This window comes from Megalobrama amblycephala, linkage group LG19, assembly GCF_018812025.1.
Source record: "Megalobrama amblycephala isolate DHTTF-2021 linkage group LG19, ASM1881202v1, whole genome shotgun sequence".
In the NCBI taxonomy this organism is placed as follows: Eukaryota; Metazoa; Chordata; class Actinopteri; order Cypriniformes; family Xenocyprididae; genus Megalobrama; species Megalobrama amblycephala.
The window spans coordinates 11,763,137-11,780,263 of NC_063062.1; the positions used below are offsets into that span (position 1 = coordinate 11,763,137).

The 17,127-nt window shown below is 37.7% G+C and overlaps 1 protein-coding gene across 2 annotated transcripts; it reads right to left on the reverse strand.

The window, feature by feature from the left end:
• Positions 1-1,309: 1,309 nt before the first annotated feature.
• Positions 1,310-15,877, reverse strand: LOC125253694 (alanine--tRNA ligase, cytoplasmic-like). 2 transcript variants are annotated; one of them, XM_048167706.1, is made up of 22 exons: positions 15,727-15,808; positions 15,158-15,229; positions 13,081-13,248; positions 12,811-12,999; positions 12,513-12,658; positions 12,236-12,427; positions 11,153-11,297; positions 10,929-11,074; positions 10,731-10,839; positions 10,427-10,577; positions 9,427-9,551; positions 7,476-7,620; positions 7,218-7,396; positions 7,012-7,125; positions 6,671-6,877; positions 6,267-6,451; positions 5,089-5,197; positions 4,473-4,586; positions 4,275-4,394; positions 4,099-4,185; positions 3,879-3,992; positions 1,310-2,136 (listed from the first exon to the last, which is right to left on the reverse strand). In XM_048167706.1, exons 2-22 carry the CDS (start codon positions 15,206-15,208, stop codon positions 1,957-1,959), a joined length of 2,976 nt encoding a protein of 991 aa, XP_048023663.1. In that variant the 5' UTR covers positions 15,209-15,229; positions 15,727-15,808; the 3' UTR covers positions 1,310-1,956. The 2 variants fall into 2 exon arrangements, with proteins under 2 accessions (XP_048023663.1, XP_048023664.1); XM_048167707.1 differs by lacking the exon at positions 15,158-15,229 and having other exon boundaries at positions 15,727-15,877.
• Positions 15,878-17,127: the final 1,250 nt, after the last annotated feature.

Genomic DNA, 17,127 nt, shown 5'->3' on the forward strand with positions numbered 1-17,127 from the left:
AGACCTCGACTTTGCTGTAGTTTCTACAAAATTCAAACATCTCCAAGAAAAGTGTGAGGCTGAATAGATTTGCCATGCAGGTGGCCTGAACATCAATCCTTCCAAGAGCAAATTTATGTGCATTAACTCCATCCCTAATGCACCAATCACTGTCAAAAATGAACCATTGGAATGTCAACAATTTTACATACCAAAAAAGACATGCAAGCAAGGCTCGGCTAGAGGTGCATTCGCCAGACTAAAGATGGTCTGGAAATATAGGCAATACAGCACCACAACAAAACTACGTTTATACAACAGCTTTGTCAAACCAGTCCTGCTGTATGGCTCAGAATGCTGGCGAGTTAATAAGGGCAATGTGAACAAGACCAGTGACCCCCACAATAGACGCTTTAAGAGGATGTGTTGTATATTCTGGCCTATGAAAATCACAGAGTCAAAAAGTCAAAAGAGAGAACAAAGAGTCAAAGCACGATCAAGTGTTGACGCATCCGATGGTTTGGACGTGTTCTCAGAATGGACCAGGCCCAAATCCCAAAGACTGCCCTGAGATGGACACCACCTGGCAGAATAAAACAAGGGTGAACTAAAACAACATGGAGACACACAGCGATAGCAGAATTGAAGGAGATGTATCCGCCCAAAAGATCGAGCTAAGTGAAAGCAAATCCTTGATCCTTTATGTCCCACTAGGGACGAAGTAGTCTCAAATCAGACATCACGTCCACGGACCGTTGGCTGAACGTCTGATGCATATGGCACACTTAACCAGAAACACTTCAGGAAGTTGTCATCTGGTTGGTTGAATTCTACAGGACGTCCAGGAGATGTGTGTCGTGTTCTTTAACGGTCCCCCTGGAAACAAATGCCATGATGCTAAAACCCCTCGTGGAAGAAGAAATGCCATCACGTTTACAACTGTGACAATAAGCGCTTATCAGGATCAACTAAAAGCTGGATATTCAAAAGTATGAAGTTTGTGGGTCCATTGTTGCAGTAAACATTTTTGAATGAATTAGATGCATGCCGGTCTGTTATTGTTGGGACTTCGACACTACATTTTCACACCCCTAAACATGATGCGGAACAAAACGAACTGTGACTGGTTGAGTTGCATATCAGTCAAACATCCTCTTGAGCAATGAAAGCTGCGATAGAGTCCAGACCTTCTGCTGTCAGTCTGAAGGTTTGGCTACGCAAGACTAGGGACGAAGGGGAGTAAGTAATTATGCTGAAATAATTATAAGCAGTAGCTTTAATCACAATCACATTCAAAACACTACGCCACAGGACAATGAAAAGTCATTTATGCATTTGTAATCATTGCTTTTTTTAATTACCGTTAACAAGTGATACATTTCATGTGACAAGTGATAGATGGCTCATTTCCCCAAAACAGATGCTAGAAGACCTAGTGAAAGGTTAAGTGTTGATATGAATTTGCCTGAACCATTATGACATCTCTCCTGTTAAAGAGACAGAGCAACAATTCTACAAATGTAATGGAAAATCTTATGGCAAAAAGACACCTATTAAAATGATAATGACAATGATTTTTGTCCTTGTATGTTCAGGAAGATAACAATGGCAATGAGGTCTATTTTAGCTAGCAACATTAAACTGTAAATCTAAATGTCATTTTGCAATCAGAAAGCATGCGTAGCCCCATGTGCTTTGGATCACAGAGTCAGGACGGTTTGATGGATCAGTTGATCTACTAATGTATTGCCCTGCAATGACCCAGTTAACTGAGAGAGGGCGCTAATTATTTCCCTTCCTATCCACAATTGACAAGTGACACATTTCTATACAGTTTTTACATTTTCCAGCCTGGAATGTCCAGTTTGAAAATTCAGCAGGCATAGCTGGAACAGGACAGGAGGAGTGTTAAGACCAAACTAAGGACCTTTTTCCAGATTAAACCCCACCTACACAACTCTCTATCTCTCTTTGTCCTTAATTTTCACCCAGTTTGAGGCGGGCAAACTCATTGGCCAGCTGCAGAGCTTCCTGTATGCAGTGCGTGTTTCTACCCGTAGCCTGGGCAGACATGTCTTTACCGCCTCCTTTTCCATCCAGCAGAGGGCACACTTCCTGAACCCATTCGCTGGCCTTCAGGCCCCGGTTTGCAACATCCTGGAAACACACAAAGAGCAAATTGGTGATTTTAAATCGATACTTTACATATGCATTAATGTGTCTAGTACCATGAAAGTCAAAGTAATATTTAACCAGCATTTTACTTCTGAGGTCAACTGAAAAGCAAGCCGTTACATTTTACTGAACACAAAAATGATGTGCGCCGATTAATCATTCATAATAAAACTAGGAATGTGTATTAAGAAAATAATAAATCAAAAGTTTGGGTTCGGTTAGATTTTTTTCATGTTTTTGAAAGAAGTCTCTTTATGCTCACCAAGGATATATTTATTTAATAAAAAATAAAAATAAAAGCAGTAATATTTTGAAACATTATTACAATTTCAAATAACTTGTTTTCTATTTTAATATATCATAAAATGTAATTTATTTCTGTGATGTTAAAGCTGAATATTCAGCATCATTACTCCAGTCTTTGGTGTCACATGATCCTTCAGGAATCATTCTAATATGCTAATTTAGTGTTCAAAAAGCATTATTTCTTATTAATTTTTAATGTCAGTTGTGCTGCTTAACTCTTTCAGGACTCTTCGATGAATCAAAAGTTCAAAAGAACAGCATTTATTTGAAATGGAAAACTTTTGTAAGTATGTCTTTATAGTAACTTCAATTTAACGCATCCTTGCTGAATAAAAGTACTTATTTCTTTCATAACAAAAAATCTTAAAGGTGCCCTAGAATCAAAAATTTAATTTACCTTGGCATAGTTGAATAACAAGAGTTCAGTACATGGAAATGACATACAGTGAGTCTCAAACTCCATTGTTTCCTCCTTCTTATATAAATCTCATTTGTTTAAAAGACCTCCGAAGAACAGGCGAATCTCAACATAACACCGACTGTTACGTAACATTCTAGATCATTAATATGTACGCCCCCAATATTTGCATATGCCAGCTCATGTTCAAGGCATTACACAAGGGCAGGCAGTATTAACGTCTGGATGTGCACAGCTGAATCATCAGATTAGGTAAGCAAGCAAGAACAATAGCGAAAAATGGCAGATTGTGTGATAATAACTGACATGATCCATGATTACATGATATTTTTAGTGATATTTGTAAATTGTCTTTCTAAATGTTTCGTTAGCATGTTGCTAATGTACTGTTAAATGTGGTTAAAGTTACCATCGTTTCTTACTGTATTCACGGAGACAAGAGCCGTCGCATTTTCATTTTTAAACACTTGCAGTCTGTATAATTCATAAACACAACTTCATTCTTTATAAATCTCTCCAACAGTGTGTAATGTTAGCTTTAGCCACGGAGCACCATCAAACTCATTCAGAATCAAATGTAAACATCCAAATAAATACTATACTCATATGATCTGACGCATGCATGAAGTATGCATGACGAATATCTTGTAAAGATCCATTTGAGGGTTATATTAGCTGTGTGAACTTTGTAAATGCACTGTATTATAGTCGAGAGCTTGGGGGGGCAGGGAGCGCGCGATTTAAAGGGGCTGCAGCCTGAATCGGTGCATAGTTAATGATGCCCCAAAATAGGCAGTTAAAAAAAATTAATTAAAAAAAAATCTATGGGGAGTTTTGAGCTGAAACTTCACAGACACATTCAGGGGACACCTTAGACTTATATTACATCTTGTAAAAACTGGTTCTAGGGCACCTTTAAGCTTTAAAGCAGATGTTGTTAAATATTTAAAGAGAACCTTCATCCATCTTACAGAATAAGTTTCTCCCTGACCCCGTTTACCTGAGGCACTTGGCACAAGCAGATAATTTTTCCTGCATCGTTGTCCACAGTAAAAAGCATAGCAGCAGTCTGTGGTGAATTTGTCTTCAGTAACTTCAGAGACTCATTCAAAGCCTGTGGAAGCACAGAGGAATCATTTAGACTTTCACAGAAGAGAATTTAAAAACTATATTAATTTCAACTATAGAGTCCTAATTTGAAAGGACAGTGAGACATTTACCTTTGCAGATGCTCCACTCTCCATCTCCATCACTATTAGAGGTTGGTTAGGGTTGCTATCGATGATCTCCTTTGTCTTTTCCAGGACCTAAAATTAAAACTGTGTTCACAGCTGGTCTTTGACTTTCCAATAATCTCTGTGACTAACTATCAAACATTGGAATCATGTTTTCTTACCCTCTTCTGTACATCAGCTTTACTAGCACGGTCCAGGTCATCCATGATCTTTTTAAGACCCTTCAGGGAATCCCTCATCTCATCCTTCTGCCACTGAGAGATCACTGCAGTGCCCAAGGACTGAACATATATGCATACAAGGATTCAGTACACTTATACCAGACAAGCAAGAGCAGAACATGATTGAGTTGAACTCACCTCTGTCATATCAGCAATCTCCTTCTGAACGTCTTTATTTGGGGCAGTCTGGGCCTTCACTTTCTCTGCCATGGCATCTAGACCCAGCTTCAGGGCATCAGCTTTCCTCTGGGCCTGACAACACAAACATCCACCTGTCAAGAACTATTAGGAATGGGAATCATAAGGAACTTTATTATTCTGCTTCCTAAATGATTCACCCACACACCTAAAAATATACTGCACTAAAAAGTATTTAAACGTGTAAAAAAAAAAAAAACCAAAACAATTGGTAACAATGTTTTTACAAACCAGTTAGTAATAATATCGAATGAACTCTCACAAGTCTTAAGTACATGATTTGTGCGTCTTCATTCATTTTATTAACAGAACTGGCTCAAAAGAATCATTTGTGAATCAGACTACACTAGCCACACTGTGCGTGCAAACATCAAGAACAAGACAATAGAGATATTTAATCTTTGTATTATCCCAGGTCTTCCTTTCATATCACATTCAAATCAGACAGCAAAAACCAGTTCCACATTCCCCCACCCTACATCACATACTACATACTAAGTATCATTCAAAAATAAAAGGGTGTGTGCATATTCATGTTGGCCACGCCTTCTCCAACCTTTTGAGCCTCTGCTCCAGTCACTGCCACAATCCTCCTGATTCCTTTAGCAATGGCCTCCTCTGATACAATCACAAATGGAGCAGCATGACCAGAGTTCTGCAGGTGCCTATGGGTAAAAACGATCAAAAAGAAAACTATGAGTAACCATACTCAGAAAACAGTGAAAGGGATAGTTCACCCAAAAATGAAAATTCAGTCATTATTCACTGTCATGTTCCGAAGATGAACAAAGGTCTTACGGGTTTGGAACGACATGAGGGTGTCATGTTCCAAACCCGTAAGACCTTTGTTCATCTTCGGAACACAAATGAAGATCTTTTTGATGAAATCAGAGATTTCTGTCCCTCCATAGACAGCAACTGACACTTTGACACTTCAAAATGTTCATAAAGAGATCGTAAACCTAATCCATATAAATTGAGCGGTTTAGTCCAAATTTTCTGAAGAGATACAATTGATTTATTTGATGAACAGATTTATATTTAGGTTTTTATTCACATATAAACATTGATCAGTGAACATGAACAGAAGCTCAACGAACCTGCTTGACGTGCAAGAACAAACCTCTCGTGGAAGCTCAAACGTGCTGCGTAACACGAGAATGAACCTTATTGGTTCTCACACATCAAGCAAACATGCTTTAGCTTCTGTTTACCATAACTGATATGTGAGCTGATGAATGTTTATATGTGTTTATATGTGAATAAAAGCCTAAATTCAATCGGTTCATCATATAAAGCGATCGTATCTTTTCAGAAAATTCATAAAGATTAGTTTTACGATCCCTTTATGAACTTTTTGAAGTGTCAAAGTGTTGTGTAGACTGTATATGGAGGGACAAAAAGCTCTCAGATTTCATCAAAAAGATCTTCATTTGTGTTCCGAAGATGAATGAAGGTCTTACCGGTTTGGAACGACATGAGGGTGAGTGAATTATGACAGAATTTTCATTTTTGGGAGAATCATCCCTTTAATTCATTAGGGCTAAGAAAAATATTTAACGACAGTTTCATAAAAAAAAAAAAAAAAAAAAAATTTCATGAAGCATAGATGGAACAAAATACAGAATATCACAGAAATCTAGATGTGCTGCACATGAATGAAAGCGAGGAGCTGAGTGGGCCCACTTTTGCAATATTTGAAGTTTATAATATTAAATTCTAAAATATTCATACGTTCCACCGCAGAACTCGATGGAGGTGAGTGAGCCTGCAGGGCTGTTAGGATCAGCCAGCAGCTCCTCCACTGGAACGCCAATAGACACCACTCTAACAGGATCAGGGTACGTCTCATCAAACACTGCCCGCAGACCTTGTATGGCTTTAGCTGCTGCAAGAGGAGCATCCAGAGCGTAGACCGCCTGAAGAAAGAGAGAGAGAGAATATTTCAAATTGTGAGAGAAATTATGAAAGAATACGAAAGTGTTCTTAGGGACACGTAAACTATATATGTTTTCAACAGGATAACTTACAATAGGTTATGTTTTGTTTTCAGAATATCTGCACTGTGAATACTTGTGAAGAAAGTTTCAAGCGGTATGAATACGAATGTTTGAAAAAGCCTGTTGAATGGACTTGACCTTGGCGTCACGAATCAAGTTGGAGGCGATCTCTTCTGTGCGCCGCACTTCATCTGTGCTCATTGCACCTTTAGCTGTGAAGTCAAAGCGCAGTCTGTCTGGAGCAACCAAAGAGCCCCGCTGATCTGCCTCTCCCAAAACTGAACGCAGAGCAAAGTTAAGGATGTGTGTGGCGGTATGGTTACTCATGATGGGCCTACGACGAGCCTGAGAGAGAAAAAGAAAGGGGAATCATGTTGCATTCTGTGCTCGCTATAAATGTTCATAACATCCTATCCATCTATCTTTTTTGTCTGGACCAAATGCTGTAAAAACATTTTTAGAATCATTTCATTACATACCTCATCCACATGCAGAGTTAGGTGGTCTCCAACCTTCAGTGTGCCGTATACTGTACCAATATGCAGCACGTATCCTCCGCGCACCTGAGTATTCTTCACTGTGAACTCCATCCTCTGAAGCAGCAAAACAAAAACATGACAGCAAAGTGAATCATAACTAAACTAAGCAGTTCAGCTTCTTTCTACAACCGTTATCAGTTTCTTACATCCTCAGCAGAGTCGTTTTCTCGGAGCATGTAGCCTTCATCAAAGCTCTGCCCACCCTGCTCGGCATAGAAGGAGGTCTTGTCGAGCAGCACTCCGCACTCTTGACCTGTGGTCACCTCATCAACAAATGCACGCTCCCTCCTGAGAGCCAACACTGTGCCCACTGCCTGTTCAAACTCTGAGAGGGACACACAATATCACAGGCATGAAAACCTACACGTAAAAACCAACAGGAATAGCTAAGGTGTAATTCGTACCATAGTTGCCATTATCATCTGAAGTGTACTTGTACTTGGGGCTGTCGTCAGTGGCAGCGACACCTTTGTTTCTGAGCTCTTCAATGGCGTAGATGTCCAGCATGATGTGGTCCTCATCCCCAGAGCCTTTGCCCTGAGACTTTAACTGTGTACAAATGTTTTTATTTAGACCTATTTACAGTTGTGGCCAGAATTATTGGCACCCTTCATGAATATGATCAAAGATGACTCTAAAAATAAATCTGCATTGTTTATCCTTTTGATCTTTAATTCATAAAATTAGCAAAAATCTAACCTTTCATTGAAGGAAAAGAATTGAAAGTGGGGGGAAAATAACATTAAGAAATAAATGTTTTTCTCCAAAACACATTGGCCACAATTATTGGCACCCCTAGAATATTTATGAGTAAAATATCTCTGAAGTATATTCCCATTCATATTTACATTTTTTTTAGCTCACCAGAGTGATCATGAACATGAAATTGTCCAGCCATGACTTCCTGTTCCACAGGAGTATAAACATGAGGAAAAACAAAGGCCAAATTCCCGCAATCATTCATCACAATGAGAAAAACCAAAGAATATAGTTCTGATGTGCAGCAAAAGATTGTTGAGCTTCACAAAATAGAAAGTGGCTGTAAGAAAATAGCTTAAGCATTGGAAATCCCCATTTCCACTATCAGGGCAATAATTAAGAAGTTACAATCAACTAAAGATGTTACAAATCTGCCTGGAAGAGGACGCGTGTCTAAATCGTCCTAATGCTCAGTGAGGAGGAAAGTTTGAGTGGCCAAAGACTCTCCTAGGATCACAGCTGGAGAATTGCAGAGATTAGTTGAGTCTTGAATCTCAGAAAGCCTAAAAAAAAAGGATCAAACAGCACCTACATCCCCACAAGCTGTTCGGGAGGGTTTCAAGAAAAATCCTCTGCTCTCATCCAGAAACAATCTCCAGCATATTCAGTTGTCAAACAAGACTGGAACTTCAAACGGAATCAGCTTCTATGGTCAGATGAAACTAAAAAAAAGAGATTTTTGGCAGCAAATCCACCAGATGGGTTTGGTGCACACATGGATAAAAAGTACCCCATGCCCACGGTTAAATCTACTGCTGGATCTTTAATGTTGTGGGCCTATTTTTGTGCTGGAGGTCCTGGACATCTTCTTCAGATATATCGTATCATGGATTCTATCAAATACCTAGACAAAAAATCAAAACCTGACCGCTTTGTGAAATCTTATAATGGATGGTTGGATCATCTGTCGGGACAATGATCCAAAACAAACATTGAAATCAACACAAAAATGTGTCTGAGCACAAAATGAAGCTTCAGATATATGAACCCTAAAGAAAATGAGTGGAGTATGAAGAGAAGAAGCACCAACATGGATGGAATCTGAAGGATCAATTCTGCATGAAGGAATGGTCCATCTCGTCAGGTGTCCTACTCATCAGGCATTATAGAAGAAGACTCAGAGCTGTTCTCTTGGCAAAAGGAGGTTGCAAAAAGAATTGAATAAAAGGGTGCCAATAATTGTGGTCAACATGTTTTGGAGAAAAAAAGATTTTTCATAATGTTATTTCCCCCCCACTTTCAATTCTTTTCAATGTAAGAATAGACAAAAATGAGCATGCACAATTAAAAATCCTGTGTCAGCTGATATCTATCTATCTATCTATCTATCTATCTATCTATATATATATATATATATATATATATATATATATATATATATATAGATAGATATATATATATCAGCTGACACAGGATTTTTAATTGTGCATGCTCATTTTTGTCTATTCTTACATTTTATTTTTACATTTAGATTAGCTTTGCCATCATTATAAATAAAACCCAGTACAAATAAAATTCTCTGTGTTTGAATTTCTATGAAATTATTCTGTGCTTAATGGAAATTGCACTGCATAAAAAGAATTAACTGATTTCCACCTGAGCAGCTTTCTTCTCCTCCTCAAAGGCCTCCCTGTCCACCTCCATTCCCCTTTCCTCAGCGATCAGGGCTGTGAGGTCCAGAGGAAAACCATATGTGTCGTACAGCAGCCAGGCTGTGTCACCTACACAAAACAATGACATATATAAGAAGAAATAAAAATTTCTGGGGGACAAACAAACAAACCCTAGTCTGCATATAGTTTTTTTATATCACACTGTCATTTAAATTATTATTATTTAATTATTACAATATAGTAATATATAATACAATACTACAAAATTAGTCAATTTCTTTGCTTCCAAATGTTAAACCATAGAGCTTTTATTTTGGCAGAAAAACACAGAGTAAGCTTAAAGCCTCTCTTCCGTTGACAACAAATTTATAAACTCTTATTACATCTTATTACAATTTTGGGTAAATGGTTGGAGAGTGTTGCGTTTTATAAATGCATGTTAAAAGCAACCCAAACTCCTTCCCTTCAATCATTTAAAAAACTCAAATGACCTATTTTGGATTCAAAATTGTGAGTTTCGCCAAAAGGTGACAAGTTTCAATCCCTGCACCTCATCGAAGGGCGTTTGGCTCGGCACCTGGCTTGTTTAGGAACCTGGTGTGTTTTCATTGTTAGTTCGGTTCGCTTAGGCATATATGAACATGGCAATTACACTTGGATCTGAACCAAAACATCACTCCAAGATCGCCTGAATGTATATCATATATACAGTATATGACAGCTACAGATAAAGCCACAATAAGCTTGTGGAGCGAACTTGTCAATCCATCTTGATGGATAACCCAGAGGAAACTCTGAATAATAAAGGCAGTGTTATGCACATGAGACTTACATAAACACATTTTAGTACACATTTTAGTGAATAGAACCAAGAAGAAAATGCTACATTGTAACAAATTAAGTCCCTGTTTCGGAACAAATCAAATGATCTACAGGTCTGAAAATGCCCTAAGAGAAACTCTTTGTGGTAGTATGTGCTTTACCTGGTATAGTCGTGCTGTCTCCAAGACTCTGGATCTTGCGGTCCAGAATACGCCGTCCCCTGCTAAGGGTTTTGAGGAACTGTGCTTCTTCCTCATTGATGATGTCCTTTACCATATCAGGATCTTTCCGCAACTCTGGGAAAGCATCACCCTGTAGAGAGCCATGAATCATTAAATGGCCAGAGATAGAACTGAAACTGTATCTAATGAAAGAGCATTTCAATGTTGCAGGGGGTGCCACTTTAAATAAACCGTTCCTTATGCACATAAAGTGATGAAGGGAAAAAACTGGCAGAGGCCTTACCAGGGACTCAACCACTACATCTACTAAGGAGGCGAAGAAGCCCCTCTGTGCACCCAGCTTCTCGTGAGAGTATCGCACTGCACGACGCAGAATTCTCCTCAGCACATAGCTGCGAACACAAAAACAGACATAGGTCACATAAACATATATTGAGTATATATATCAAGTACATGGCAAACAAAAACACCATCATCTCACCCTCTGCCTGTGTTGTCAGGTCTACCACCATCAGACAAGGCAATAGTAATGGTGCGAGCGTGATCAGCCAGAACACGGTATGCCATGTCGATACCATCTGTGTCTTCTGCACCAACCTTTCCTGTGTATGCCCTGGCACCTGTGCCCTGAGAACCAAGGACATTTTTGCAATTACAAGCAAAAGAGAGTTTGGTCATGTTTCATATGCTTTTCTATGATTGTACCTTCTGAATGGCTTCAAAATAAGGGATGAACAGATCAGTGTCATAGTTGGACATCTTGTTTTGCAGCACAGAGACCAGGCGCTCCAGTCCCATCCCTGTGTCAATGCTCTTCTTGGGCAGAGGCTTTAGCACCGTCTCCGACTCCCTGCATGGAGAGGCCGAGACGTATGCGTTTAGAACAACGTGCATACTAACAGCATCTTTGTGTAAAGAATTAGAGGTTGCAAGATGGCACCCATGTTAAAATTCTAGGCAATAATGAATATACACTACCGTTCAAAAGTTTGGGTAGGTACGATTTTTTAAAATGCTTTTAAAAGTTTTGAAAGTCTCTTATGCTCACCAAGGTTAAATTTATTTGATCAAAAGCTTAAGAGATATTGAAATGTAATTTAATCATGTGAAGGCAAAGCTGAATTTTCAGCATAATTACTGCAGACTTCAGTGTCACATGATCCTCCAGAAATCATTCTAATATGCTGATTTGGAGCTCAAGAAATATTTCTTGTTATTATCCATTTTGAAATCAATTGCTGCTCTTTTTTTCAGGTTTGATGAAAAAGTTAAAAGAACAACATTTATTTCAAAGAGAAATGCATTGAAACATTACTTTACTGTCATTTTTGATTTAATGCAATTCTATATATATATATATATATATATATATATATATATATATATATATATATATATATATATATATGCGCTATTATATATGAAGTTGATAGCTGATAACCAACAAATGGCTAATACTAAAATTCATACTGCATTATTATTTTATAGTATAGTATTATACACCATTTAATTCATCCATTCACTGAACAAATCAAACATTCAAATTAATGTTTTTAAAGATTAATCAACCTACTTAATATTAAATATCCAATATCAGCTGATACTGATAAAATAAAGAACAAAAAATTTATTTCAGCCAATAACTGATATAATACTGATATATTATGCATCCCTATGAACAATAAATTACATAAGAAGAGTCTCTAAAAATAATATCTCTAGGTATGTGTGGACTTTTAATAAAGTGTTACCATTGTTAGCTAAAGTTAACAAGGAGCAGTAGTTTACCGGTTGAACTGGATGAACACCAGGTTCCAGATTTCAAGCACATTCGGGTCATCCATGTTGACCAAGTGGGCGGCATCTCTACCTCCAATGCGATCAAAGTGGATCTCGCTGCATGGACCACAAGGACCAGTGTCACCCATCTCCCAGAAATTATCTTTCATACTGCCGGGCAGAATACGGCTCTCCTCCATTCTGGGACAAAGTTGAGACAAACGAAAAATATTTTACTATTTCACATCAATAACTTAATACACCTTGTACATATTTTTTTACTCACCCCAAGTCCAGCCAGATCTGCTTGCACTCCAGGTCAGGCTCCAGGCCTGCATCAGCATGACCACCAAAATAAGTCACATAGAGGCGCTCAATAGGAATGCCAAACTCCTTCGTCAGCAGCTCCAGTGCCATCTTGCAGGCCAGGTGCTAGATATAGAATGAGCAAGACAGAAATGAAGGGATGCTAAGAGAAAAGGGCAAAATAAGTTTTTCATTTATCATTTTAGCAGCACATAAAGTACTATGAAGAAATACGCCACGAGTTTACAATATACAACGCCTTTCTTGCCATCTCTTACTTTAAAATAATCACCAAAGGACCAAGAGCCCAACATCTCAAAGAAAGTGTGATGGTACACATCTTTGCCCACATCATCAAGATCATTGTGTTTGCCGCCAGCACGAATGCACTTCTGTGTGTTTGCAGCACGCCGAAGTCTGGCCATTGGGTGGGACGGGTCGATGGTGTTCAGGAAGATGGGCTTGAACTATTAAGAAGATGGAGGTGACAATTAATTTTCTATAACAAATTAAAGGCCATTTATTTAACTAGGTTCAAATCTCCTTACCTGGTTCATCCCAGCATTGGCAAAGAGCAGAGTGGGATCATCTAGCGGAATGGTGGCTGATGAGTGGACGTACTGATGCTCATGACGGCGGAAGAAGTCAATGAACTTCTCACGGATCTGTGCAGCAGTCAGCGAAGAGTCCATGCTGGTTGTGTTTTTCTCGGTGGACTAGGGATATATACAAACACACAGTGAGTCAGAAACCGGTTTTACAAAAGAAGGTGGAGTAAACATGCAGCTGCTTTGTAGTGCTGTTAATTGTCAATCAAGAATGTATTATGGACATCTGCTGCCTGTAAGAACACCAGGCACACCTCACAATCACCGCATCCATACGGGGACATTCAAGAAATGAACCCAGCTGGTGAAGAAGCAAAGCTTGCAAACCCACCAAACAGACAAAATCCTCTCTGCTAGGCAAAGACATGCAGAGAAATGATGCTAGTGTAAAACACATGACTGATGTTGACTTTTTCCACTATCTCCGACAAACCGGAAGTCCTTCATTTAGAGTGCAACTGCATCATATGTCAGAGCACTTGCCCACATGGCTATGGCTCCGATGTATTATAATCAAAACTATGAGTGGAAGTGAGAATTGCCAGTATTTTTCCACTAAAACGTCATTCTTTTAACAATATTTATGTAAAATGGCGAGTTGTATATAATATTTTATAATTATTTAATCATTATTTACGTTGATTAGTCCTATAAAACTACTGTTTTTCTTCCAGATGTATTGGGTCATCTGTGGATATATTAATACATTCATTATTTTCATTCAAATCATGGTGAATACTCAGACGGTAGTGGCTATTTCACAACCATTTTGAAGGTTCTGTGCAACTGCCACTAGGACAATTGTATGCGAATCTTCCTCACTGGAGTATTGAAGGAAGCTCCTCAGCAGGTGGAGCCAGTATGCAGCAAACAATAGACATCCCTGAAGTAATTACAGCACCACTCCCATTACAACTAATCCAAAACATAAAGACATCTTTGTCCACATGACAACTATAACCATTCCAGCCATGCATGCCAGAAACTGCATCCATTGTAAAATAATAAACCACTTTAACATCTGCATGCCGAGAACCATAATTTCCTTGCTATAATGACGTGGACTTAAAATAGTTATTTTAAAATATAGCTTAGCTTGATTTAACTTGATGCTTAAAAATAATTCACTTGTCCTGTCAATGTTTTTACTGGACAAAAATTATATTTTCATATCATGTTTTTATGCGTGTCAGAATATATATTTTGTTTTTTTAGTTACGTTTTCTTTGCAAAATAATACTAATATAACTTAAGCTGTAGATTCTAATAAAAGATTTAAATTTCCTGGGGGGAAAAATACAGGTATTTATCATTTTCAACCTTCTCTAAATTATGCTTCCAAGAATATCAAATTATAACATTTCATTGAATGCCACAATTAAATCATAAAAATTTGACAACAGTTACAAAAATAAAGCCACACATGGCTAATCAACAAATGTAAGATGTAGTGATGCTCATGTTACTTAATAGGATGAATCACTTGTGTTATATTTCCCAATTTGTATGCCAGATCGAAAAAAAAGCTTTTGCTAAATGAATGAATGTAATCTATAATAATAACTATAATAAATGTAACATTGACAGTTATATATATATATTCATATACTGTAAAATACATGAATTGCTTTTATTATATTCCCTCAAGTCAGTTTGAATAGGAGTGTCTGCAAAAATTAGTTAATGTAAATGTAATGATGACGCAGCACTGGCAAGAAGCACAGAGCTGTGAAGTGGAACTTATTTAGTAGCCTTTTATTAACATACTAATGAAAACCTTACTGAGATTTAATCTAATTTAAAGCAAAGACCTGGGAAAGACTGCAGCAAAAAACAAACAAACAAAACTTCAATTTCAAAAGAAAATACTGGCCCCATGGGACATCCTTATTGTTGAGTCCTGGATAAAAATATTAAGTGCATTGTGAAGGACAAGAAATGGGCACATAACACGATGCACCAACATTAGTAAGCAAAACAAGTTAACAGACCATGTCCTGCACGCAGTGAGGTTCACCTGACAACAGAAGAAAGCTTTGGCACATAAAAATGTGAGATGAAGAGCCATAAATAATGATGCTCTGTGATCCTAGAGGAAGTATAACACGATTTACTACAATAACAATGCCTGCAAAACATCATTCCAATGAATACTGAACTATATAAATGCAAATGATTGTTTATATATGTGTGAAAACTATCAGATTTTTTTTGCTGCAAAGCTTTAACAAGTGCACTGACATAGGCCAAACCCCTATAGACCACAGTATGATGCAAGCTAGTGCTGACTTATGCACATCAACATCTCCATCATGATTTGCATTATCGGGATTCTGTACTAGTCAAGTAACCCAGTCATTATGTCAAGGTAACATACAAAAAGCGCTAAACAGTAAAGTCTGTCAGATTTATTTTACGATAGCATGCTTCCTCTAAGCACGAGACAAGGCTAAGCTGACGATCCAGTCATTCACTAAAACACCATGTAACTGGATATACAGTCTCATGATACAGGACATAAACACATATAGTCATAACGAATTGCATATAACGTCATGAAACAGATAAAAAGCTATTGAAACTTACGAATAATAATCTTATAGCCGCTTCAGAAGCCAGTCACACTACTTCCCACGCCGGTTGAAACGAAAAGGAGAGTCGACGAAGTACCGCCCACAACATAGATGATTGGTTCAGGAAGAGCGATGTTTCAGTGTTCGTAGTTTCTATTGGTTTAGGATGCTGTCGATCAAGAAAAAGACGGGACTGGATATGTCAACTGTGCAAAGGACGGAACTGGATGATGCAATGATAAAGTAACAGTGCAGTGATATTTACGTTATTATTATCTTTATTTTGTTATACAATCGTGATTTACTATCTGCTTATTTCATCTGGATTATAAGAATTTCTGTTAGGTTCTTCTAGAATCAAAGCAACAACACTGCTCTAAATAATGCAATATGTTATATGTTTAAATGGTTTAAAAAGATCATTATGCTTGGTGATCTATAACTTTATTTTCTTCTCATCATCATCATCATCATCATATTATTATTATTATTATTATTACAAGAATTCAAATTGATACAGCAGTAGACTGTTCAAACTATGGTGCAGTGTGATAGAAGGATGAAAGAGTTTGCACAATTTTTAACGTAAAATGATGCAATAAAAATAAAATTAAAGGATTAATTTACTTCAGAATTAAAATTTCCTAATAATTTACTCACCCCCATGCCATTCAAGATGTTTATGTCTTTCTTTCTTCAGTCGAAAAGAAATTAAGGTTTTTGAGGAAAACATTCCAGGATTTTTCCATATAGTGGACTTCAACAGGTTGAAGGTCCAAATTGCAGTTTCAATGCAGCTTCAAAGGGCTCTACATGATCCCAGCCGAGGAATAAGTCTTATCTATTCGGAACGATTGGTCATTTTCTAAAAAAATTTAAAATTATATACTTATTAACCACAAATGCTTGTAGTGCACTAGCATCCACAACTGTACGCATTATGTAATCATGTTGGAAAGGTCATGCATGACGTAGGCGGAAGTACCGACCCAGTGTTTACAAAGAGAACATGCAAAGACTTTTACAACAATAACAACAACAAAGATAAAACAACGATTTCAGACGATTTTGAAGGGAAATGGAGTTTTTTGTCTTACCGTGGTACTTCTGCCTACGTTATGCTTGACCTTTTCAACGTGATTACGTAAATGCGTGGCCAGTGCAAGACGAGCATTTGTGGTTAAAAAGTATACAAATTTTTTTTTTTTTAGAAAATGACCAATTGTTTCGCTAGATAAGACCCTTATTCCTTGGCTAGGATCATGTAGAGCCCTTTGAAGCTGCATTGAAACTGCAATTTGGACCTTCAACCCGTTGGTCCACGTTGAAGTCCACTATATGGAGAAAAATCCTGGAATGTTTTCCTTAAAAAACCATAATTTCTTTTCGACTGAAGAAAGAAAGACATAAACAT